We start from the raw sequence: 20,984 nt of genomic DNA on the forward strand, positions 1-20,984 counted from the left end.
ACTGAGACACACACAAACGCTCACAGAAACACAGACTAAGACACACACAAACGCTCACAGAAACACAGACTGAGACACACAAACGCTCACAGAAACACAGACTGAGACACACAAACGCTCACAGAAACACAGACTGAGACACACAAACGCTCACAGAAACACAGACTGAGACACACAAACAGTCACAGAAACACAGACTGAGGCACAGACACACACAAACGCTCACAGAAACACAGACTGAGACACACAAACGCTCACAGAAACACAGACTGAGACACACACAAACGCTCACAGAAGCACAGACTGAGACACACAAACACTCACAGAAACACAGACTGAGACACACACAAACGCTCACAGAAACACAGACTGAGACACACAAACACTCACAGAAACACAGACTGAGACACACACAAACGCTCACAGAAACACAGACTGAGACACACAAACGCTCACAGAAACACAGACTGAGACACACAAACGCTCACAGAAACACAGACTGAGACACACAAACGCTCACAGAAACACAGACTGAGACACACAAACGCTCACAGAAACACAGACTGAGACACACACAAACGCTCACAGAAACACAGACTGAGACACACAAACGCTCACAGAAACACAGACTGAGACACACAAACGCTCACAGAAACACAGACTGAGACACACAAACGCTCACAGAAACACAGACTGAGACACACACAAACGCTCACAGAAACACAGACTGAGACACACAAACGCTCACAGAAACACAGACTGAGACACACAAACGCTCACAGAAACACAGACTGAGACACACACAAACGCTCACAGAAACACAGACTAAGACACACACAAACGCTCACAGAAACACAGACTGAGACACACAAACGCTCACAGAAACACAGACTGAGACACACAAACGCTCACAGAAACACAGACTGAGACACACACAAACGCTCACAGAAACACAGACTGAGACACACACAAACGCTCACAGAAACACAGACTAAGACACACACAAACGCTCACAGAAACACAGACTGAGACACACAAACGCTCACAGAAACACAGACTAAGACACACACAAACACTCACAGAAACACAGACTGAGACACACAAACGCTCACAGAAACACAGACACAGACACACACAAACGCTCACAGAAACACAGACTGAGACACACAAACACTCACAGAAACACAGACTGAGACACACACAAACGCTCACAGAAACACAGACTGAGACACACAAACGCTCACAGAAACACAGACTGAGACACACAAACGCTCACAGAAAAACAGACTGAGACACACAAACACTCACAGAAACACAGACTGAGACACACACAAACGCTCACAGAAACACAGACTGAGACACACAAACGCTCACAGAAAAACAGACTGAGACACACAAACACTCACAGAAACACAGACTGAGACACACACAAACGCTCACAGAAACACAGACTAAGACACACACAAACGCTCACAGAAACACAGACTGAGACACACAAACACTCACAGAAACACAGACTGAGACACACAAACGCTCACAGAAACACAGACTGAGGCACAGACACACACACGCTAACAAAGAAACACCATTTTTTCAGAAAAACCATTTCAGTAAAACAAGCAAACAAACAAATAAACAAGTGACACAAATAAATAATCTCCCCTAACAGTATAACAGAGTCACAGTTTTTCCTTATATTTGTCACCAGTCTGTAATGTGTGATGTGTGACCTGCATCATACACAACTAAGGACACTGATACAAAACAATCCTCACCGGCTTCCTAATCACAACATTGTCAAGTGTCAGAATTCTTCAAAAACAGCTAATACAGCTAAGATAAATCCCTAAACCCCAAATATGTACGGAAGATGATAAACCGAACAGGAAAGCCATGTAAAAGCCACATCATTACAATATTACACTCAGCCTGAGGGATGACTAAAAGTCTACCATCCTGCAAAGCTCCATCCCTAATCTAACACTCCTGATCCATTTAATCAAAGCCCTGGAGAGCTTCAGAATATTACAGCTAGGTGTGTTATCATGTGACAGGAACTAAAGCCTGTAGGAGGTGTGGATAAGAACATCAGACTTCACTCTGGCTAAACGTCTAATCCCTGGAGCTCTGAAGAACAACATGGACTTCAGAAGAGCTTCCATTCTTAAGGCTCATCAAACCTGTTTTTTATTTATTTATTTTTAAGCTATAACTATAGAGGTTCATATAAACTTACTAGACAGAATGGCATCTCCAACCACTACCACTCATCTTCTACCGCTTATCCGAACTACCTCGGGTCACTGGGGAGCCTGTGCCTATCTCAGGCGTCATCGGGCATCAAGGCAGGATACACCCTGGACGGAGTGCCAACCCATCGCAGGGCACACACACACACTCTCATTCACTCACGCAATCACACACTACGGACAATTTTCCAAAGATGCCAATAAACCTACCATGCATGTCTTTGGACAGGGGGAGGAAACCGGAGTACCCAGAGGAAACCCCCGAGGCACAGGGAGAACATGCAAACTCCACACACACAAGGCGGCGGCGGGAATCGAACCCTGACCCTGGAGGTGTGAGGCGAACGTGCTAACCACTAAGCCACCGTGCCCCCCCTCAATTCAATTCAGTACTATTCAATTTCATTTGTATAGCGCTTTTTAACAGTGGACTTTGTCTCAAAGTAGCTTTACAGAACAATATATTTTAAAAAGTTCAAGATTAATATTAGACTTCTATTTAAATGTGTTTGTATTTATCACTAATGAACAAGTCTGAGGTGACTGAGGTGACTGTGGTGAGGAAAAACACCATTAGATGGAAGAAGAAGAAACCTTGAGAGGAACCAGACTTTAAAGTGAACCTCATTTGATTGACACTGGAGGGTGTGATTATAAACTGTTATTAACACCAGAGAGTGTTTGAGGTTGTTGTCCTCAATGACCACATGGAGTTGACATCTTCTCTATGAATGTCTGAAATCCTCATGAAGCGAATCGAACTAGAGCTGGTGGAATCTCTAGATGCCTCTCAGGATCCTCACAGTGTTGGCCTCTTCTCAATGAAGGTCAGAAAATCTTCAAGACTATATAAAACCCTGCCTTATCGTGTGTCTATTTAACCAACCAGCAGTTGTAGTTATTCCGCATCAATATATCAGCGACTACGCCGTGAGTCAGGCGTAGATACGAGACTGCAGGCAGAATGTCGTAGCTTCTCACAGCCTTGCGAGAGAAGTTTAGTGTTAAGAAATTAACAATAAGATAAATAAATATGGAGTCACTGACGTTTCTGATGCAAATGCTTCGTGTTGTTTAAATCTAGCTCGGCTAGCATAAACATATCCTGAATAAGTTACGCTCTCTTTACAGCCCAGTAGCTAGCGAACGTGTACCACTAAGACACTGTGGAACGAAACAGGAATAAATAAGTAGAGCTGATGTGTGGTACAAGAGAAAATAGGCTGCAAGTAGGAGGAAAAATTTATCACACATTTATCACCAGTAACAGCAACAACAGCCAATAATGAGCATCTGTGAGCTCGTGTATGCGGAAGAGGGTAAATAGCTGTTTCCTACGAGTGTGTTAAGCTCTCCTGTGTTAGCCTGGCTATCAGAGGTGAAGATTTGGTCTAAAAAAGTATTACTACTATTTCTTATCTTGATTGATTAAAGGAAAACATGACACAAAGGCAAAAAAGATAATGAATCAATGAATCAGTGACTCAATCAATGAATGAATCAATCAACTGACTACGTAAGTAAGTCATATCCTTGATCAAGTGACAGAAATTTAGACATGAACCAAAAAACAATTACAGATTATTTTTGCTACTAATACAGATGCAGTCTTTAGTCTGCGGTAGGAGACTAAAGACTGGATGAAATTTGTGTGTGTTTTCTTGAAAAAGTAGAAGACGAACAGCAAACACAACAATTGATACTGACTTTGAGACTCTGGAACGAGTTGAATAACATATTAATATAACGTAATATTTATTATTAGTTTTTAATAAACAGTGAAAAGTCAACCACATCATCACCATCATGTTATAATCATTAAAAATGACGTAAGAGTGAATAAAAGTAAAAATAAAATGAAACTCTGAGTCAGTGTGCGTTAAGAGTGTATAGAGAAAGCTAATATATAGAGACAGCAGCTCGGTGAAGGACACAGAGGACATGGTGAAAAGCAAGGATAGAAAGGACCTAGGGGCAATTGGGATATTGGTAGCCTCGGGGTGTAGCTATAGTCACCTGAATCGTGCACCAAAAATGGAACGATATCATTAAAATGGAGGAAGGGAAGAATAAAAATAGACATGCAGGATTATTGCACGTAAAAACACACCATTTATATTCCATGTGGATTTGTTGAGCTTGTGATATCTGGAACTGATGCTATAAATGATCTAAATGAAACAGAAGGGAAACTTGGTCACAAACACACACACACACACACACACACACACACACACACTCACATAAAGCACAGCCTGTCTGGATGAGATAACTTCTCCCTACACACACATCCTATGATTGATCCCAGCCAGTTTGGTACCTGAGTGTCTCTGAGGCACTAATGAACCTGATTACACTGCTAATGAAGTGAGGCTCTCATCACTCGATCCACAGGAGACACATGCAAGAGATGAAAAGTCAGTGTTTGTGTGTGTGCATGTGTGTGTGTGTGTGTGTGTGTGTGCAGCGTAAACACCAGAAACAGACTGAAGACTTTGAGGAACTCTGCCACGTTCGGTCTGGTCCAAAACAAACGGCTTAAACAATGCAAATACACTATATTTAGTCCCCGCTGAGTCAGAAACTGACTGCTCTGGTGTATGTGTGTGTTTGTGAGTGTGTTACAGCTGGTGGCTGTGAGGAACAGATTAACCAATCTTATAGGTCATCTTTTGCATAGACAATGAATCGGTTCATGATGATTCTAACCTTTTCCAGTACAAAGTGCTGTCATTAATGTGCACAAACATTACTGCACAGTGAGAACCGTGAGTGAGTCGCAAAGTAAAAACGAGTAACTTGTTTATCCTGATAGGGAGGTTTAATGAAGATTTTGGTGAGAAGAGACCAACCCTTTGAGGATCCTGAGGCATCTAGAAAGATCCACTTTATGAAGTATTCGGACATTCAAAGAGAAGATTCCAACTCTGTGTGGTCTTTGAGGACAACAACCTCCTCATCAATACACAATTGTCAGACTGTATCTGACTGTAGAAAGAATATTATTCATAATAACACAATCTGGTGTTTATAACAGTTTATAATCACACCCTCCAGTGTCACCCAAATGAGGATGAGGTTCACTTTTGTGTCTGGTTCCTCTCAAGGTTTCTTCTTCTTCCATCTAAGGGTTTTTTTCCTCATCACAGTCACCTCAGTCAACTCAGACTTGTTCATTAGGGATAAATACAAACACATTTAAATAGAAGTCTAATATTAATCTTAGACTGTTATATAATATTAATCTTTGTATAGGGGCACGGTGGCTTAGTGGTTAGCACGTTCGCCTCACACCTCCAGGGTTGGAGGTTCGATTCCCGCCTCCGCCTTGTGTGTGTGGAGTTTGCATGTTCTCCCCGTGCCTCGGGGGTTTCCTCCGGGTACTCCGGTTTCCTCCCCTGGTCCAAAGACATGCATGGTAGGTTGATTGGCATCTCTGGAAAATTGTCTGTAGTATGTGATTGTGTGAGTGAATGAGTGTGTGTGTGCCCTGCGATGGGTTGGCACTCCGTCCAGGGTGTATCCTGCCTTGACGCCCGATGACGCCTGAGATAGGCACAGGCTATCTGGATACATTTCTTCGTATTAATGTTCTTTCATTACATTATTTAAACATTTACAAAAAAGAGAGATTCTTCTGCATCAATTGCATTTAATCAACCAATCAACAGTCTGCAATTTTTTTTAGCTTCACCTAAAGGTCTCATGATACCTTGACTGACAAGAATTTTTCAAAATGACATGAGATTTTCTGCAGGTTTGGATCGATTGGATTTTATCAATGTTATGATGTTATCAACTTCCATTTAGACAAATCCCTAAATCCTTCTTCCATTCAGGTGTGTGGGACATGAGTACAGCTCTCATAGAAAGTTTCTTCACTGGTAGGAGTTTAAAAGAAGAATCCTGTGCTTGGTTGTGTTACAGATTTTGAAAAAAGCCACAGAAATCAGGCATATTTGCAAACAATTATAAAAATTCTGCAAAATCCTTGTGGTACTGCTAAGTTTAGCTGGGTTTGGCACATGGTTCAAATCAAATCAAATTTTATTTGTCACATACACATACATACAGAGGGGGGAACGGTGGCTTAGTGGTTAGCACGTTCGCCTCACACCTCCAGGGTTGGGGGTTCGATTCCCACCTCCACCTTGTGTGTGTGGAGTTTGCATGTTCTCTCCGTGCCTCGGGGGTTTCCTCCGGGTACTCCGGTTTCCTCCCCCGGTCCAAAGACATGCATGGTAGGTTGATTGGCATCTCTGGAAAATTGTCCGTAGTGTGTGATTGCGTGAGTGAATGAGAGTGTGTGTGCCCTGTGATGGGTTGGCACTCCGTCCAGGGTGTATCCTGCCTTGATGCCCGATGACGCCTGAGATAGGCACAGGCTCCCCGTGACCTGAGGTAGTTCGGATAAGCGGTAGAAGATGAATGAATGAATGAACATACACACAGGGTACGACATGCAGTGAAATGCTTTTTGCAACTGTCCGGTATATAAGCATAAAAGAAGGGAATGTAATTTAGGATAAAAAAATAAACCAAAACCAAAAGGAGATAAAAAAGTAAAAAAAAAATAAAAACAATATAAAAAATGATATAAAATATGAAAATACAAGTGGAGAAATAATGTATATACATATACATAAATATACATATACATAAATGTGTATATTTTTTTTATGTTTTTTTATGTGTATAGTTTTATGGTTTTTTTGGTTGTATATTTATAAAAACAAGCTTACAGGATCATGGTTCGTTTTCTAAAGCGAGTCAAACTTCCCAGTGAAAAAGCATTAAAAGTTTCATGTGAGCAATCTGACCCTTTATTAGTCTTTTTCCTTTCTCTCCCTTTGGCCCTTTTTTGCTTCCTTCTTCTGTAATTTGTTGTGGCTCTCATAGTTAATGATTTTTTTTTCTTCATGGCTATTAAGAAGTTGTTTATATCAAGTGTGATTATAAAAAAAAGAAAATAATGTGCAAATAGCAGGTTTGGTGGACAGGGTCACCTTCACGTGTGAAAACGCTCTTAATTTGCTCCGCCAAGGAAATTACCACGGCAGATTAAACGGTGCCTGTCCACCATGTCTGAGTCTATACATTACCTTCAGCACAATGCAGCTAGAGCAACAACAGGATGAGGAATGCAATATAGGACATGTTCTGTCGCTAGCAGGACATGGCTTGGGAATAGATTGGTGACGAATCCCATCTCAGAATTTTTTTTTTTAATGCAGCTAAGATGCTTTCTCGTGCTTGAAAATAATGATTTAAAATCCCTCCAGGCTTTACACCTTCTTTATAATATCAGCTCTCCCCTGAATAAGTACCTGGCAATGTATTTCAGTTCATTATGCAAACCAAAATTGTGTCACACAGTGCCCTCTATCCTCTCTCTCCACCCCATAATAGCACCTTAATTGATATTCTGCGTCATGCAGCAGGCATTTCCTTATTCAAATGCTCCCTGGCACAAGGTCAGTGACGGCCGAGTCGTGGTCGTGTCCTTCCTCGTGATGCTCCGTTTCTCTCGCCTTAACCGCTCCGGCGCGTTGACTTGGCACCGCCACTGATCTTTGTCACGGTGCAGAGAGATTAAGTAGACAATCAACCCCAGAGTGCTGGGTAATCATTCCACTACGCAGCATGGCCCGACCCCTGATGTGGGATCGAGCTCTGTTTCATAGAGAAACTGCTGCCAAAATTCAAGCTATTTTAATGTCGTTCCGATTCATTTTCCTGCTTGGATAATTGGATAAATTAAAATTGCTCAGGGTCTCAAACCTTTATTAGAATACCACATCTCCCACTCTGACCTCTGACCAAAGACTGTATTCACCAAACCTGCTTCAGCATTGAGCAATGATGTCACAGGCAGAAAAAAAATCTTAATTTCTTATCTGAATCTGGTGGAAATTTGGACTTAATCAGAACCACAGTTATTCTCATTAAAATAAAGTTATAAAATGCTCTATTTATCCTCCACAGACTATCCCATCTACAGTATATTATTTGACTTACTAGCTACTTTTTTTTGCTGTGGCTTGCGAAAAACACGTTATTGTTGTAAATTTTGGCCAAAAATGACAAAAAAATTTTTTTTCCAAAGATTGTCTCTCTGAGACTCCATTTAACCATGAATACACTCAGTAGGTATGTTACACCTGCTAATCAAACCTAAAATCAATTTGCTTTGACTGTGGCATGGATGTTGATTCCTACCAGGCTGGTCTGAGTATTTCAAAAAGCCCTGATCTTGAATTTACAGCATCTCATATACAGAGAGACTTACATTTTATAATACTACTGAACAATTCAGGGTTAAGGGCTTCACTCACGGGTCCAGCAGTGGCAGCCTTGGTGGACCTGGGATACAAACTCCCAACCTTCTGATTGGTAATCCAACACTTTAACCACTATCCCACACAGCGTTATAGTGTTAACACTGATCAGCATGGCAAAAACATTTTGCAGAAAGACCATTGTTGTTTCAGGGGGGACACGGTGGCTTATTGGTTAGCACGTTCGCCTCACGCCTCCAGGGTTGGGGGTTCGATTCCCGCCTCCGCCTTGTGTGTGTGGAGTTTGCATGTTCTCCCCGTGCCTCGGGGGTTTCCTCCGGGTACTCCGGTTTCCTCCACCGGTCCAAAGACATGCATGGTAGGTTGATTGGCATCTCTGGAAAATTGTCCGTAGTGTGTGAGTGTGTGTGAGTGTGTGCCCTACGATGGGTTGGCACTCCATCCAGGGTGTATCCTGCCTTGATGCCCGATGGCGCCTGAGAACCGAGGTAGTTCGGATAAGCGGTAGAAAATGAGTGAGAGAGAGTGAGAGTGAGAACATTGTTGTTTCAGCTGCTCCCTGTTCAGGGTTGCCACAGCAGATCATCTGGTCCACATAGATTTTGAAATAATATTTTTCACAGACGATGCCCTCCATGACGCATCCCTAAAAATTTTTACCCAGGCTTGGGACTGACAGTTAACTCTTCAGTGACTGTCTTTGTCTATAGAAACGCTTACTTTAATAACCATACTGTACAACTGTGTTAAGCAGAAAAGCATCTCAAAAAACACAACACGTCAAACCTTAATGCAATTCTGCCAGCACTATTCGACTGGCATGTCTCAGGGTGAGACGCAGGTATACATAAGGACTCTTCTCTGGTTCTGGCATCGAGGATGTGGAATGAACTTCCCCTAGATATCTGAGTCTGAGTCACTGGCTGAGTAACTTCAAACAATGTCTGTTAAATGCCATAAATGTAAATGTAGCCCCTTTGAGGCTCTTCAGCCTGTAAAAACCTATAAAAACACAAATCGCAGGTTCACATATGCTAGATAAAACACTTCACCTGGGCGTTTTCCTTTGCCTTTCCAGATTTCAGTGAACCTGCATACAGTACACTGCCTGTCACAGTGTTGGTAAAAAAGCTGCTATAGTATGTGTTAGCTAGATATATTGTTATATAGCTTGTGTGAAGCAGTTATATGTTACACCTACCTAGCAACATTTCGCACAATCTTTGCATAAAATCCTCTTTCCAGTGATCTTAGCCAGGACCTATTTAGCAGATGATAGTCCAGAAAAAAAATAAATGGTGTTTGGATGAACTAAAAGGAAGCCCCAGGCTGTGCAGAGCTGCCAGTATTCATCTAATACTGCTCCAGTGGTATTTATGAATTTGTCTTATGGAGGTTCATTCCAGTAAACAAACGGTGTGTGTGTGTGTGTGTGTGTGTGATATGATTTAGATGTTATTTAGAGGTCTGGAGATGGTGGGCAACACTGGATGCGGTTTGGATGAGGGTTCAGTTTTTCATTTAGAGAGGAACGTGAGAGCTTCAGCCTCACAGTTATTGTTCGGGTTTGCCTCAGGCCACTCATAGAGCTACACCGACTTCTTCTTTGCAAACGCACCATCTGTAGCAGCATCAGTCACCGCAGACACCCAGGCTTTTTCTCTATAAAGGCGACCCTTTCTTTCCTTTTTCCAGTAATTTCCCTCGTCTTTTCAGATCACAAAAAGAAATTTACATTTATGTTTATTTTGAATCAGATTTCTGCAATATTTAAAGCACGTCTCAAAACCTGGACCATAGCCTTTGGACTACGCAAAATTCTCCTCAAAAATTTTACACTATCCAGAAATATCGGTAGCAGTGTTTGCCGTTACAGGTTACTATAAATTGCCTACAATGATGCGTAAAGAAATGACACACAATGGTGACTTCAGAAAGAACAGGGCGTTCCTCCAAAATTGACAAAAAGTACAAGGTAGAACTTGTAGCAAAGATACCTAGATACTTTCCAGAAATATATGGCATGTAACTGCTCTTCACATAGGGTAGAGTAGGGTGGATAGAAGTAGCCCTTTTTTCATCCAAGCTCATGAAAATCACCCCAAACCATGTGGCAAAATGTGTTATGGTCTAATAAGATCAATGCTGAAGTCTTTGGGCATGTTTTGGGGATGTGGTAGCCTAGTGGTTAAGGTGTTGGACTACTGACCAGAAGGTCATGAGTTTAAATCCCAGGTCCACCAAGCTGCCACTGCTGGGCCCCCTGAACAAGGCCCTTAACCCTCAATTGCTCAGTTGTATAAAATTGTAAGTCACTCTAGATAATGGAGTCTGATAAATGCTGGAAATGTAAATGATTTGAAGATGTGTGTCACAAAAAAGAATCCAAACAGCACCATATCATGTCCATCTGTGAAGCATAGTGGTGGGGTGGTGGTGGTGGTGGTGATCAAGGGCGTCGATTTCCAGGGAACACTCAATTGTCCCTAGCAATAATTCGACCAAGCCTATATATATATATTTATACATAACCCCTGATGTCCGTCTGTGTCTTGTGCTTTTTTACTTATTTCATTTAACATTTATCCAGGAATCATTAAATAAGATGAAAAATATTTTACAACGCGTTCTGTAAAAAATAGCGCAACTTGTGGAACACAAACGGTTAACAGATTTACCCCCTGCAATGAATCCCGCCTCTGTAACTCACCTCTCTAAAATGATTGACCTTTGTCTTTTTTGAGTCCTGCCTCTCTAATCCACGTCGCTGTTTGATTGGCTTTGTCTTTCTCACTAATGTGTTGAGGTCGGAGGCTGCAGCTAGATTCCGTTGTATGAAGCAATATGCAACGTGATTATACAGCTACCGGTATGTGAGTAAGAAAGTATTCTTCTAACAACAGTTTTATGCACAAAATACGGGGAATGTTGTCCCCACCCATGTCAAATAAATTATGTCCCCACCCATGTCAAATAAATTATGTCCCCACCAATGTCAAAATCAAACTTACGCCATTGGTGGTGATGGCATTGCACTATGGTGTTGTTTCTCTTCAGCTGCTGCTGCTCTATCCTGTGTAGTGTTTTTTGTCTGCATATACTGTATGCTGTGAGAAAAAGGGAGATTTAAGCTTTTTGAGAGTTAAACCACATCCAAGTTTACTCTTCGGTAGTGGGAAAGAAACAGAAACCTCTGGGAGGCATGGACCTTGAAGCCAACGACCAGGCAGATGAGTTTGAAGGTGGCACATTTTATATTACAAGGCAATGTCTGGATTGTGCATTTGTCCTTCACTGAATCATTCAGACAGAACCGAAGACTGCACTTTTCACGCTGACTTTCGAGTATTTCCACAAGCTCTCGTCATTCTGGAACTAACCTGGTGGGGCAAATCCTCTTACAATCCTTTTAGACAGCGTGGCGAGATGCAGAAAGGAGAAGTTTCTTCCAGGTAAACATGGCCAGGTTGTTCGATTGATGTTGGGGGAGAGGAAGGACAACATTTTCTTTTTCTAGTCCCACAGGCTAAGGGTAGAATACTAACACAGCGACAGTCCCGGTCAGTATACACACACACACACACACACACACAAATGAACAAATAGGGAATTAAAGGTAGACTTTGACATCTTTTAAGGCAGTCAGATCATAACATAACACAAAGGTTCCTGTAGTGTTCTGGCAGTGTGAATGGGTTGAGTTGCCACCCGTCCCGTGAAATACGGAATCGTCCCGTATTTACAGGCAAAATGACGCGTCCCGTATCAAATCAATACGGGACTCGATTTGTAAATCACCCCACCCGCATTGTGTGGAGACGCATCCTATTCTGCCCCTGATTGGGTAATACTCGCTGACATCGTTAGTTTGATTGGTTTGTTTTAGGGTTACGGGCCATGAATCACGGCCAATCAGAGTCAGAGGAGGGCGGGACGCCGCCTCGCTGGTTCTTTTGACAGAGTCAGAGTGACAGAAAATCCATATGAAATGATGGCATCTCCAGAAAGTTTCAGAGCTGAAACAAAAGCGGATGCAGAAGTACAGACGTGAGTGGGAGGAATCGAATACTTGGCTGGAAAGTGTTAGCAGTTGTATAATTACTAAGTTATGGATCTGTTAATTTAATAATAAGTTAATAAGATATGGTTCACATCTCACAAGTTCCTCCAAAAGCGTATTTTTTTGTGTTTTCAGTCACACTTTGTTGGCGTATATTTATTATTGTCATAGCTGTGTATTCAATATAACCACTTAAGTTGTGATAGTGAGAGACCGAGTGCATCTGTTCACACTGATTTCAATAGCAGATATCTTATTATAATGTCCATTGGTATCAATCTTAATATTTTTATGAATACATGTTTTAAGTTATGATATACCACCACTGGCACACCATCGGGACTGTGGTCATCGTGGCCCCGAGGGGTGTCGCCCCCGCTGCGGCAGGCGTCCCTTATTTTTCTGTATTGAAGGTGGCAACCCTATGAATGGGTCAATATGAGTGTGTGTGAATTTGGCCTGCGATGGGTTGGCACTCTGTAAAGAGGTCCTACCCTTGGGATAGACTCCAGGTTCCAAGATGTATAAAAACATGTGTTGATGTAACTACATCTCAACTGCTGCAAAAATGTTGCAAAAAAGTCACCAGCCAATAGGATCCAAATCTGTTTAGCTAACAGTCACACAACATTCCCCAGGTAGAATAAAATTGACATCATGGAGCCTTTCGATTAATGTTTCTACATCAAAAATGTTGAACAAATGTTTATAAAGATCTTTCAGATAGAACATTCATGAAAGCAAACATCCCTACAAATACAACCTTCAGAGAATGTTCCTGCTGATGGAAAAAGCTGTAACGCAGCCAGGTCCTGCACATGCCGTTCCTACACAGGGACACGCTGACATTGATGTCGAAAAATACCTAGAGGTTTCTAACAAAACACCATTTCCCGAGCCTGACCGATCTTTCCATATTTTACTGACGGGTTGGAGGTTTGTTTGTCGATTTGCTCTTATGCTTTTCGTTTGCTTTGCGCAACAGATTGAATTAATTTCGATAGACACGACAACGGCACGCATGAGGAAACAAAAGGAGATTGTGCAAAATTTCAATACTTTTGCAATTATAGCTCTATAAACATGAAGAGAGAGAGAGATAGAGAGAGAGAGAGATAGAGAGAGAGAGAGAGAGAGAGAGAGAGAGAGAGAGAGACACACGAAAAAAATCACTTTCAGGATCATCACTGTTTCCTCTTGTGTCAGGGGCAAAGGGATTATAATGTTCCTCATTTATACTCTTTCCCCAACTTAACAGATGAGTGAGTAGATTCTATTTACCTCTGTTATTCCATCACACACACACACACACACACAGACACATTTGGGTTTACAAAAGATATGCAAGTCTGACAAGCCTAAAGTAAATGTTACAGCCCGTGTGTTAACATAAGCCCCTTTTCTGTGTGTTCTCTCGGTAACCAGATCCGTCCTGCCACATCCCTTCCCTCCCATTATCCCCTCCCCTTTAATTAAGTCTTGGCTCTGTGTTCTGCATCTCAGCATTCCTGCTGCTGCAGCTATTACGCCTCGCCGTATGGAGTGCTGTAGCTGCCAGAGGCCGTGTCTGGCACTACTCACCTGGGGTAAATGAGGTCGCTTGATCATACCCACTCTCGCCTCGGGTGCCTGTGTGATGTTGAAGAGCGCCTGCAGGGCACTCAGCGCCGCCTTTCTCTTTGCCAGCTTCTTGCTGCAGCCTGTGCCCTCAAATATTCTGCCGTCCACCAGCACGGCCATCACAAAGCAGCGGCGAGCGCGTCTGCCCCTGGCGCTCTGGCACAGGCAGGCGTAGCGCGCTCCCGGCCGCAGGTTATTCAGCAGGACGACAGGACTCGGTGGAGGAGGAGGGGGTTCAGGTGTTGGTGGAGGTGTGGAAAAGTGGCTGTCACCTTGCCTTGCTTGTACCACCATCAAGTCCAGTGTGTGGCGCAAACGAAGGGCACTAGAGAGCAACTCAGATTTGGCTGAACGAAAACCGTCCGGTTCAAAACCTTTAAAGAGCGTTTCAGGGAAGTCCGAAAGGTCAGAGGTGAAGTCCGTTGTGGGATTAGATGCTCCTCCCATGGCTGAGTGAGCCTGAGCAGCATTGGGGAACTGCACAAAGGAGCTAAGCGCTAACTCAGCTGCCCTCATCTTGGCCTTCTTCTTAGTAGGGCCCGTTCCTTCGAAAGTGAGCCCGTTGACTTCGACGGCAATGGAGAATAGAGGAGCGTGCACCGGGCCCGTTTGGGACACAGTGCGGTACTGCAGACCCGGACGCAGCTCGTTCAGCTGCACCACGGCGTTCTTCGGCGTGTCTGACCATGACGATCTTCTGCAGCATACTCGCAGCTCACATACGCGCCCGTTGTTGTCCTCCTCTAATGGACGCTTCCGTTTCAGAGCTCCTGTCCCGCTCCGGGACGATTCAGACAGGAAGAAAGACGGACGTTCTGATGGCATGATTGTACGGTCCTCAAAGTTCCCAGTGTTCCAGTTCTCCTTCACCTCTGTACTGCTGGTACCTGACAGAAGACAGACAAATGATAAAAACTGAAATAAGAATTTTCAGAAAAGTGAAATAGAAAGCAAAGCTTTCGCACATGATATAGGATGCATTTTATTAATTTAACAGATGGTGCAAGGACACATGGTGGAAGTAGAATAACTTAACTGCAGCAACTGCAACGCTTTACTTACTTTTACTGTTATTTTAATTATTCTTCTTTCATTCTATTTTTTGCACAGCTTTTTATAATTTTCTATAATGCTAGAATTTTCTTCTTTCTGTCACTGATATTATTTGTTGCATTTTATTGTTCAGTTCATTAATAATAATAATAATAATAATAATAATAATAATAATAATAATAATTATAATAATTATTATTATTATTATTATTTTCATCATTCGGTATACTGTTGAATATACCTTTTGTACACAATACACACGAACAATTATAACAATTATTATTGTTAAACCTATTTTTACGCAGCTTACTATAATTATTTTATTATAATAATTTTAAATATTTAATGAACTTATTTAATAATTTTTAATAATTTATTTTTTTTTAAATGATGAAAAAGTGATAAAAAGAAAAGAATATAGATAAAGAAAAGAAAATAAACAATAATAATACCACACACACACACACACACACACACACACACATATATGTGTATATATATCGTCGCTGTCGGGCGGAAACCTCCTATGTCCAAATTTGGTCAATTTCATATTTTTTCACATATCGATGCTATTGGTCAGTCCCCACGTGGGTCTGTTATTTTTACAAGTTATTAACCAATCTAAAGTCTTGAAAATAGCTTGAGCACAAATCTCATAAGTCCATTGGACACTTCAACTGTCCACCTCTTCCTCACTCCGCCGGAGAGCTTCACGGCATATTTCTCCTCAAGAAGAGTCGCAACGAATCAACACGTCTTCTGAGGTAAATGTCTTCAAAACACTGGGCTCAAAGAAAAAAAAATCTTGACCCCCGCTAGTTCTGGTGCTCGTCTGAGGACAGGAATTTAGCGCAAGACAATCCACTGTAACGCGGACTAAACCCTGTGCACTGCAGATAAGGTACGGCGTTTTTTTAATTTCCTGAAAAATAACGGTTTTGGAGATACGAGGATTCCGCCTGACAGCGACGATATATATAGATATATATATATATATATATATATATATATATATATATATATATATATATATATGACACACACACACGTAAACATACAATAATAACCACTGATAAGATAATAAGAGGTACACCATGCAGGTACTCAGGCTACAAAAGATGTACCCTTCAACATATCACCATGGCAACAAGCAAAATTTCAATATGCCATTTTTATTTTCAAGGATTCGTGTCTGCATCTTTGTGAGCAAATGCAAATGAATTTAAGAATTACTGACTCATATCTACACAAGACTTATTCATAGATATGAAACGTTACAGCATCATGTCATGCTACCAACACAACGACACCAAAAACCATGCAAGCAGCGGCATCTAAACCGAGCCAGCGGCAGCGACAGCATCAGTTTATAACGTCAACTGTAAATGATTGTGATGTCTCTGATGTCTCCATTTCCTCTGTTCTCTAATCTTTGACATAGAATCAGAAGAAACCTGTCAGATGAAATACAATGATATAATAATAACACAAGGAGAAAAAAAAAAAAACCCTCATGTCGCAGCTCCTGAAAGCTCCCTGTGAGCGTGTCTCTTATTTAAGTGTTTTAAAATCCATGAACAAATCCTCACAAATGGGGGAATTATCTGCTAAATCGCCTCTGTAATCTGCCTCAAAATTGCCTCAGGGTTCATGCGTAAATTGGGTGCGATTTGTCTCCGGTATTCAATGCAAAGCAGCAACCCCTGTCCTCATGGAGGAGAGCATGTGCTGTTCTTGAGTTTGAGAAAGAAAAAAAAAAAGAAAGAAAAACAAGACTCAAGTTTCATATTAAAGCTTTGTAGCTTTCACCGTTCTTCACTCTCCCGAGGCAAATACTTCAGATTTCACCCAGTACGCAATAATCCACAACCCCTAAACACGGTGTTGGTCGACCTGTGAGCATATTCTGATAAATACTGTATTGATCCTTTATAGTATGATTAAGTTAAAACCATTTTTAGCAGTACACTGATGCTCCATTACGCCCAGACAACGGAAATGGACTTATGGGACGTTTTCAATCAGTATAAACAAATGAACAAATTTCTGGCTGTGAGTCTGATCTAAAATGAGTCAGGACTCCGTCGGCTTCAGTGTGTTTCAGTCATGAGTTTGGAAAAGCTTACACAGAATTTTAGTGGTTGAATTCGTAAAGAAGCACTTTCTAGCATCTCAGAGAGCAGAAATGGCTTTGATATCACCATTTATTTTAAAGAAAGTCCTGAGTGTCTATTTTCATATGAGCTTCATATTAACCACCACTGTGGAGTGTGACAAAGTCAATACTGAACATGGACATGGTGACAGCTGCCATGTTGGAACTGTACTTACTTAACGTGTCTTCATCCTCCGTGCTGCTTGGACCTGGACTCATATATTTGAAGGGGACAATCAGTGCAGACAGCATGCTGCTCACCTTTTCTGTAACACACACACACACACACACACACACACACACACACACACACACACACACAAATATCACGTGAGCTGATCCTAATCTAAAGAAACAATTACAAGAAACAAAACAACTCGTACCAACTAACATACAGAGACAGAGTTTAAATTTTTGCCTTTATCTTTTCCTTTAGATGATTTTTGAGATGAGTAAAAAATAAAACACTGTCAAACACACAGCTATAAATCAAATAAACCACAACAGTGTGGTGCAATGCAACCTGATGTGAAGCTGTGTTACTGTTACCACCCAGCGAATGCGTTTTCTATGTCCTTTTAATACAAAAAAAAAAAAAATAATAATTCTACCCATTAAATACAGAGAATCCTACTTTATATCTATTTAGACTTCAAGTTAATTCAATTAAATTCTGTTTTATTTGTATTGCGCTTTTAACAATAGACGTTGTCTCAAAGAAGCTTTACAGAACATAAACATAGAACAAAAAGTTTATTATTATACAAATATTAATATTAGACAAAAGATCAATATTAATATTAGACTTCTATTTAAATGTGTTTGTATGTATCAGTAATGAACAAGTCTGAGGTGACTGAGGTGACTGTGGTGAGGAAAAACTCCCTTAGATGGAAGAGGAAGAAACTTTGAGAGGAACCAGACTCAAAAGTGAACCTCATCCTCATTTGGGTGACACTGTAGGGTGTGATTATAAACTGTTATAAACACCAGAGAGTGTTATTATGAATAATGTCCTTTCTATTAGTCAGATACAGTCTGACAATTGTGTATTGATGAGGAGGTTGTTGTCCTTAAACACCACACGGAGTTGCATCTTCTCTTTGTGTTCTTTATTGTTGTGTTGTGTTGTATTGCCCATCTACTTCCTGTTTTATGATTTAACCGTTTACTTTAATCATTCTTATACTTTCTGAAATAAATCAGAAAATAAAAAGAATCTGAAAGCAGCTTGTTAGGAAGAAGATTAGAACACGACGCTCTCCGTGTTGAAGACGTTCACATGTTACTCGTCTAACCCTGACAGTTCTGAAGACTCATCAGTTGATTCTGTAAACAAATTGTCTTATTGGAAGCTAATTCAGTCATACAGTAATATCTACAAATATGTACACACTGGAAAAAAGCTTGATGAATTTATTTAACTCCATGTCATTGAATCGTGTAACATTGACACAGTTAGTTTTTATAACTCGTACATAATTTCAGTATATTTTTAAACCACTCAATAAAATCAAACCTGAACTGAGAATCAAACCCACAATACTGGTGTTTTACAACAGAAACATTAACACTGTGCTATGTTCTAGTCACCTAAATGTAGATGTTTTTCTAATAAATCTCCATCATGTAGTAATGGGAAGTAATGGGTTAATATGGACATTTTAATTTAAACTAATTAGTTTAATTGAAACAAATAATAATAATAATAATAATAATAATAATAATAATAATAAGAAGAAGAAGAAGAAGAAGAAGAAGAAGAAGAAGAAGAAGAAGAAGAAGAATAACAATTTATATTTGGATAATATAATATAATATAATATAATATAATATAATATAATATAATATAATATAATATAATATAATATAATATTGATATTATTGCTATTATTATTGCTATTATTATTATTATTATTATTATTATTATTATTATAACTAATAGTAATAATAATAATAATAATAATAATAATAATAATAATAATAATAATAATTTATATTTGGAAAATATAACATAATATCATATAATATAATATACTATTGTTATTATTATTGATATTATTATTATTATTATTATTGTTGTTATTAGTAGTAGTAGTAGTAGTAGTAGTATCAATAACTTCAAAAACAATGATAACAATTTGCAACAGTCCAACTAATTTTTCTTTTACACATCGATGCATTTTTTATTTGCTTATTTACTTTATACAATGAAATGAAAGCTAAGTAATTGAATAATAATTTCAAATAAAATCACAAGCATTTTAATTCTAAGTTTTAATTCTAGGTTTGTTTGTGTGCACTATAACAACCACATGAATTTTTAAACGTTTCTCAACATCCTCGAACCGCTTTAACAGAACAGAATAATCGTCCTCCGCCTTTTAAACCGACTTCTAAAAATAACCTCGTAACTTCTGAAATCAGATGATGATTACATTATTAGCCAACATGTAAGTGCGCTCACTGTTTGTCCGAACAGCATTTAGATGTCAAAACAATTCAGTCTCAGAAAGAATTAGCTTTATTTCCATTTAAATATCAAATTACATTTCAGGAAATAGGATTCATTCCTCACTGTCTATAAACGGTGACCGATGTATTTGGCAATCTGTCGTGGAAATGGACATTCAGGAACAGGAATTACTGCACGTACACTTTCTACGTCTAGCAATTTCATTATTTACTCAGAAAACATGTTTCCAACACTGTTTATTACAGAGCGCTGGAGAGGACACTTTTTCTGTTTTAAGAAAGCCACTTACTGATAACCAAACATTGCTGACAGTTTCCTTTCCCTTCTTCTTGAAGGTGTGTGTGGTTTTGTTTGTCTGCATGTGTATGTGTGTGTGTGTGTGGGGGTGTGTGTGTGTTGTTTACTCTGGAGCTTCCTATTAGAGACATGGGTTCAGGGTAGAGTGAGAAAGACTGACAGAGGAGCCGGACTCCATAATTACATCCCTCCTCGACCCACCGTGGCCTAATGATGAACAGCTCAAAAGACCTGACATGAAGCTGTGAGGATGAAGAAGGAGGATGAGGAGAAGAATCCAGAGAACAAGACCCGCACACACACACACACACACATTCCCTATAGGACCTCATCATCTTTCCCATGGCTACTCTAACCTACACTGCTCATGTTCACTCATTATACAAAGGAGATTTTTACAAGAAATATTTGTTATCCTTAATTTGGTTCTTAACATAATTTAATTTAATTTAATTTTTTACATTTTATTTATGTATATTTAGTCATCTTGTTGTGAATAAGATCAACATCACCCTTATAATAATAATAATAATAATAATAATAATAATAATAATTTAATAATGATTTTTGTAGATCTTTGGTTGTGTACATTTAGCTAAGGTTTAACAGGGTGCAATTTTTAAGAAAAGAAAGAAAATTATGTTTTGGGAAAAATGGCACTATATAAGGCAAATGTCCGGTTTGACCTTGAAGTCGTTGACGTGAGTGAGTGATAGAGCGAGCGAGTGAGTGTGTGTGGGTGAGGGAATGAGTGGGTGTGTGAGTAAGTGAGTGT

The 20,984-nt window shown here is 40.1% G+C and overlaps 1 protein-coding gene across 1 annotated transcript in view; it reads right to left on the reverse strand.

The window, feature by feature from the left end:
- The window catches only part of adarb2 (adenosine deaminase RNA specific B2 (inactive)), a 221,513-nt gene that overhangs the window by 69,420 nt on the left and 131,109 nt on the right, over positions 1–20,984 (reverse strand). The window contains exons 2-3 of the mRNA XM_060869592.1: positions 17,613–17,702; positions 14,190–15,115 (exon numbers count right to left, since the gene is read on the reverse strand). Of these exons, the coding sequence (XP_060725575.1) occupies positions 14,190–15,115; positions 17,613–17,702 (1,016 nt within the window). The remainder of the gene's footprint in view (positions 1–14,189; positions 15,116–17,612; positions 17,703–20,984) is intronic.

This window comes from Tachysurus vachellii, chromosome 5 (genome assembly GCF_030014155.1).
Source record: "Tachysurus vachellii isolate PV-2020 chromosome 5, HZAU_Pvac_v1, whole genome shotgun sequence".
Taxonomy (NCBI): Eukaryota; Metazoa; Chordata; class Actinopteri; order Siluriformes; family Bagridae; genus Tachysurus; species Tachysurus vachellii.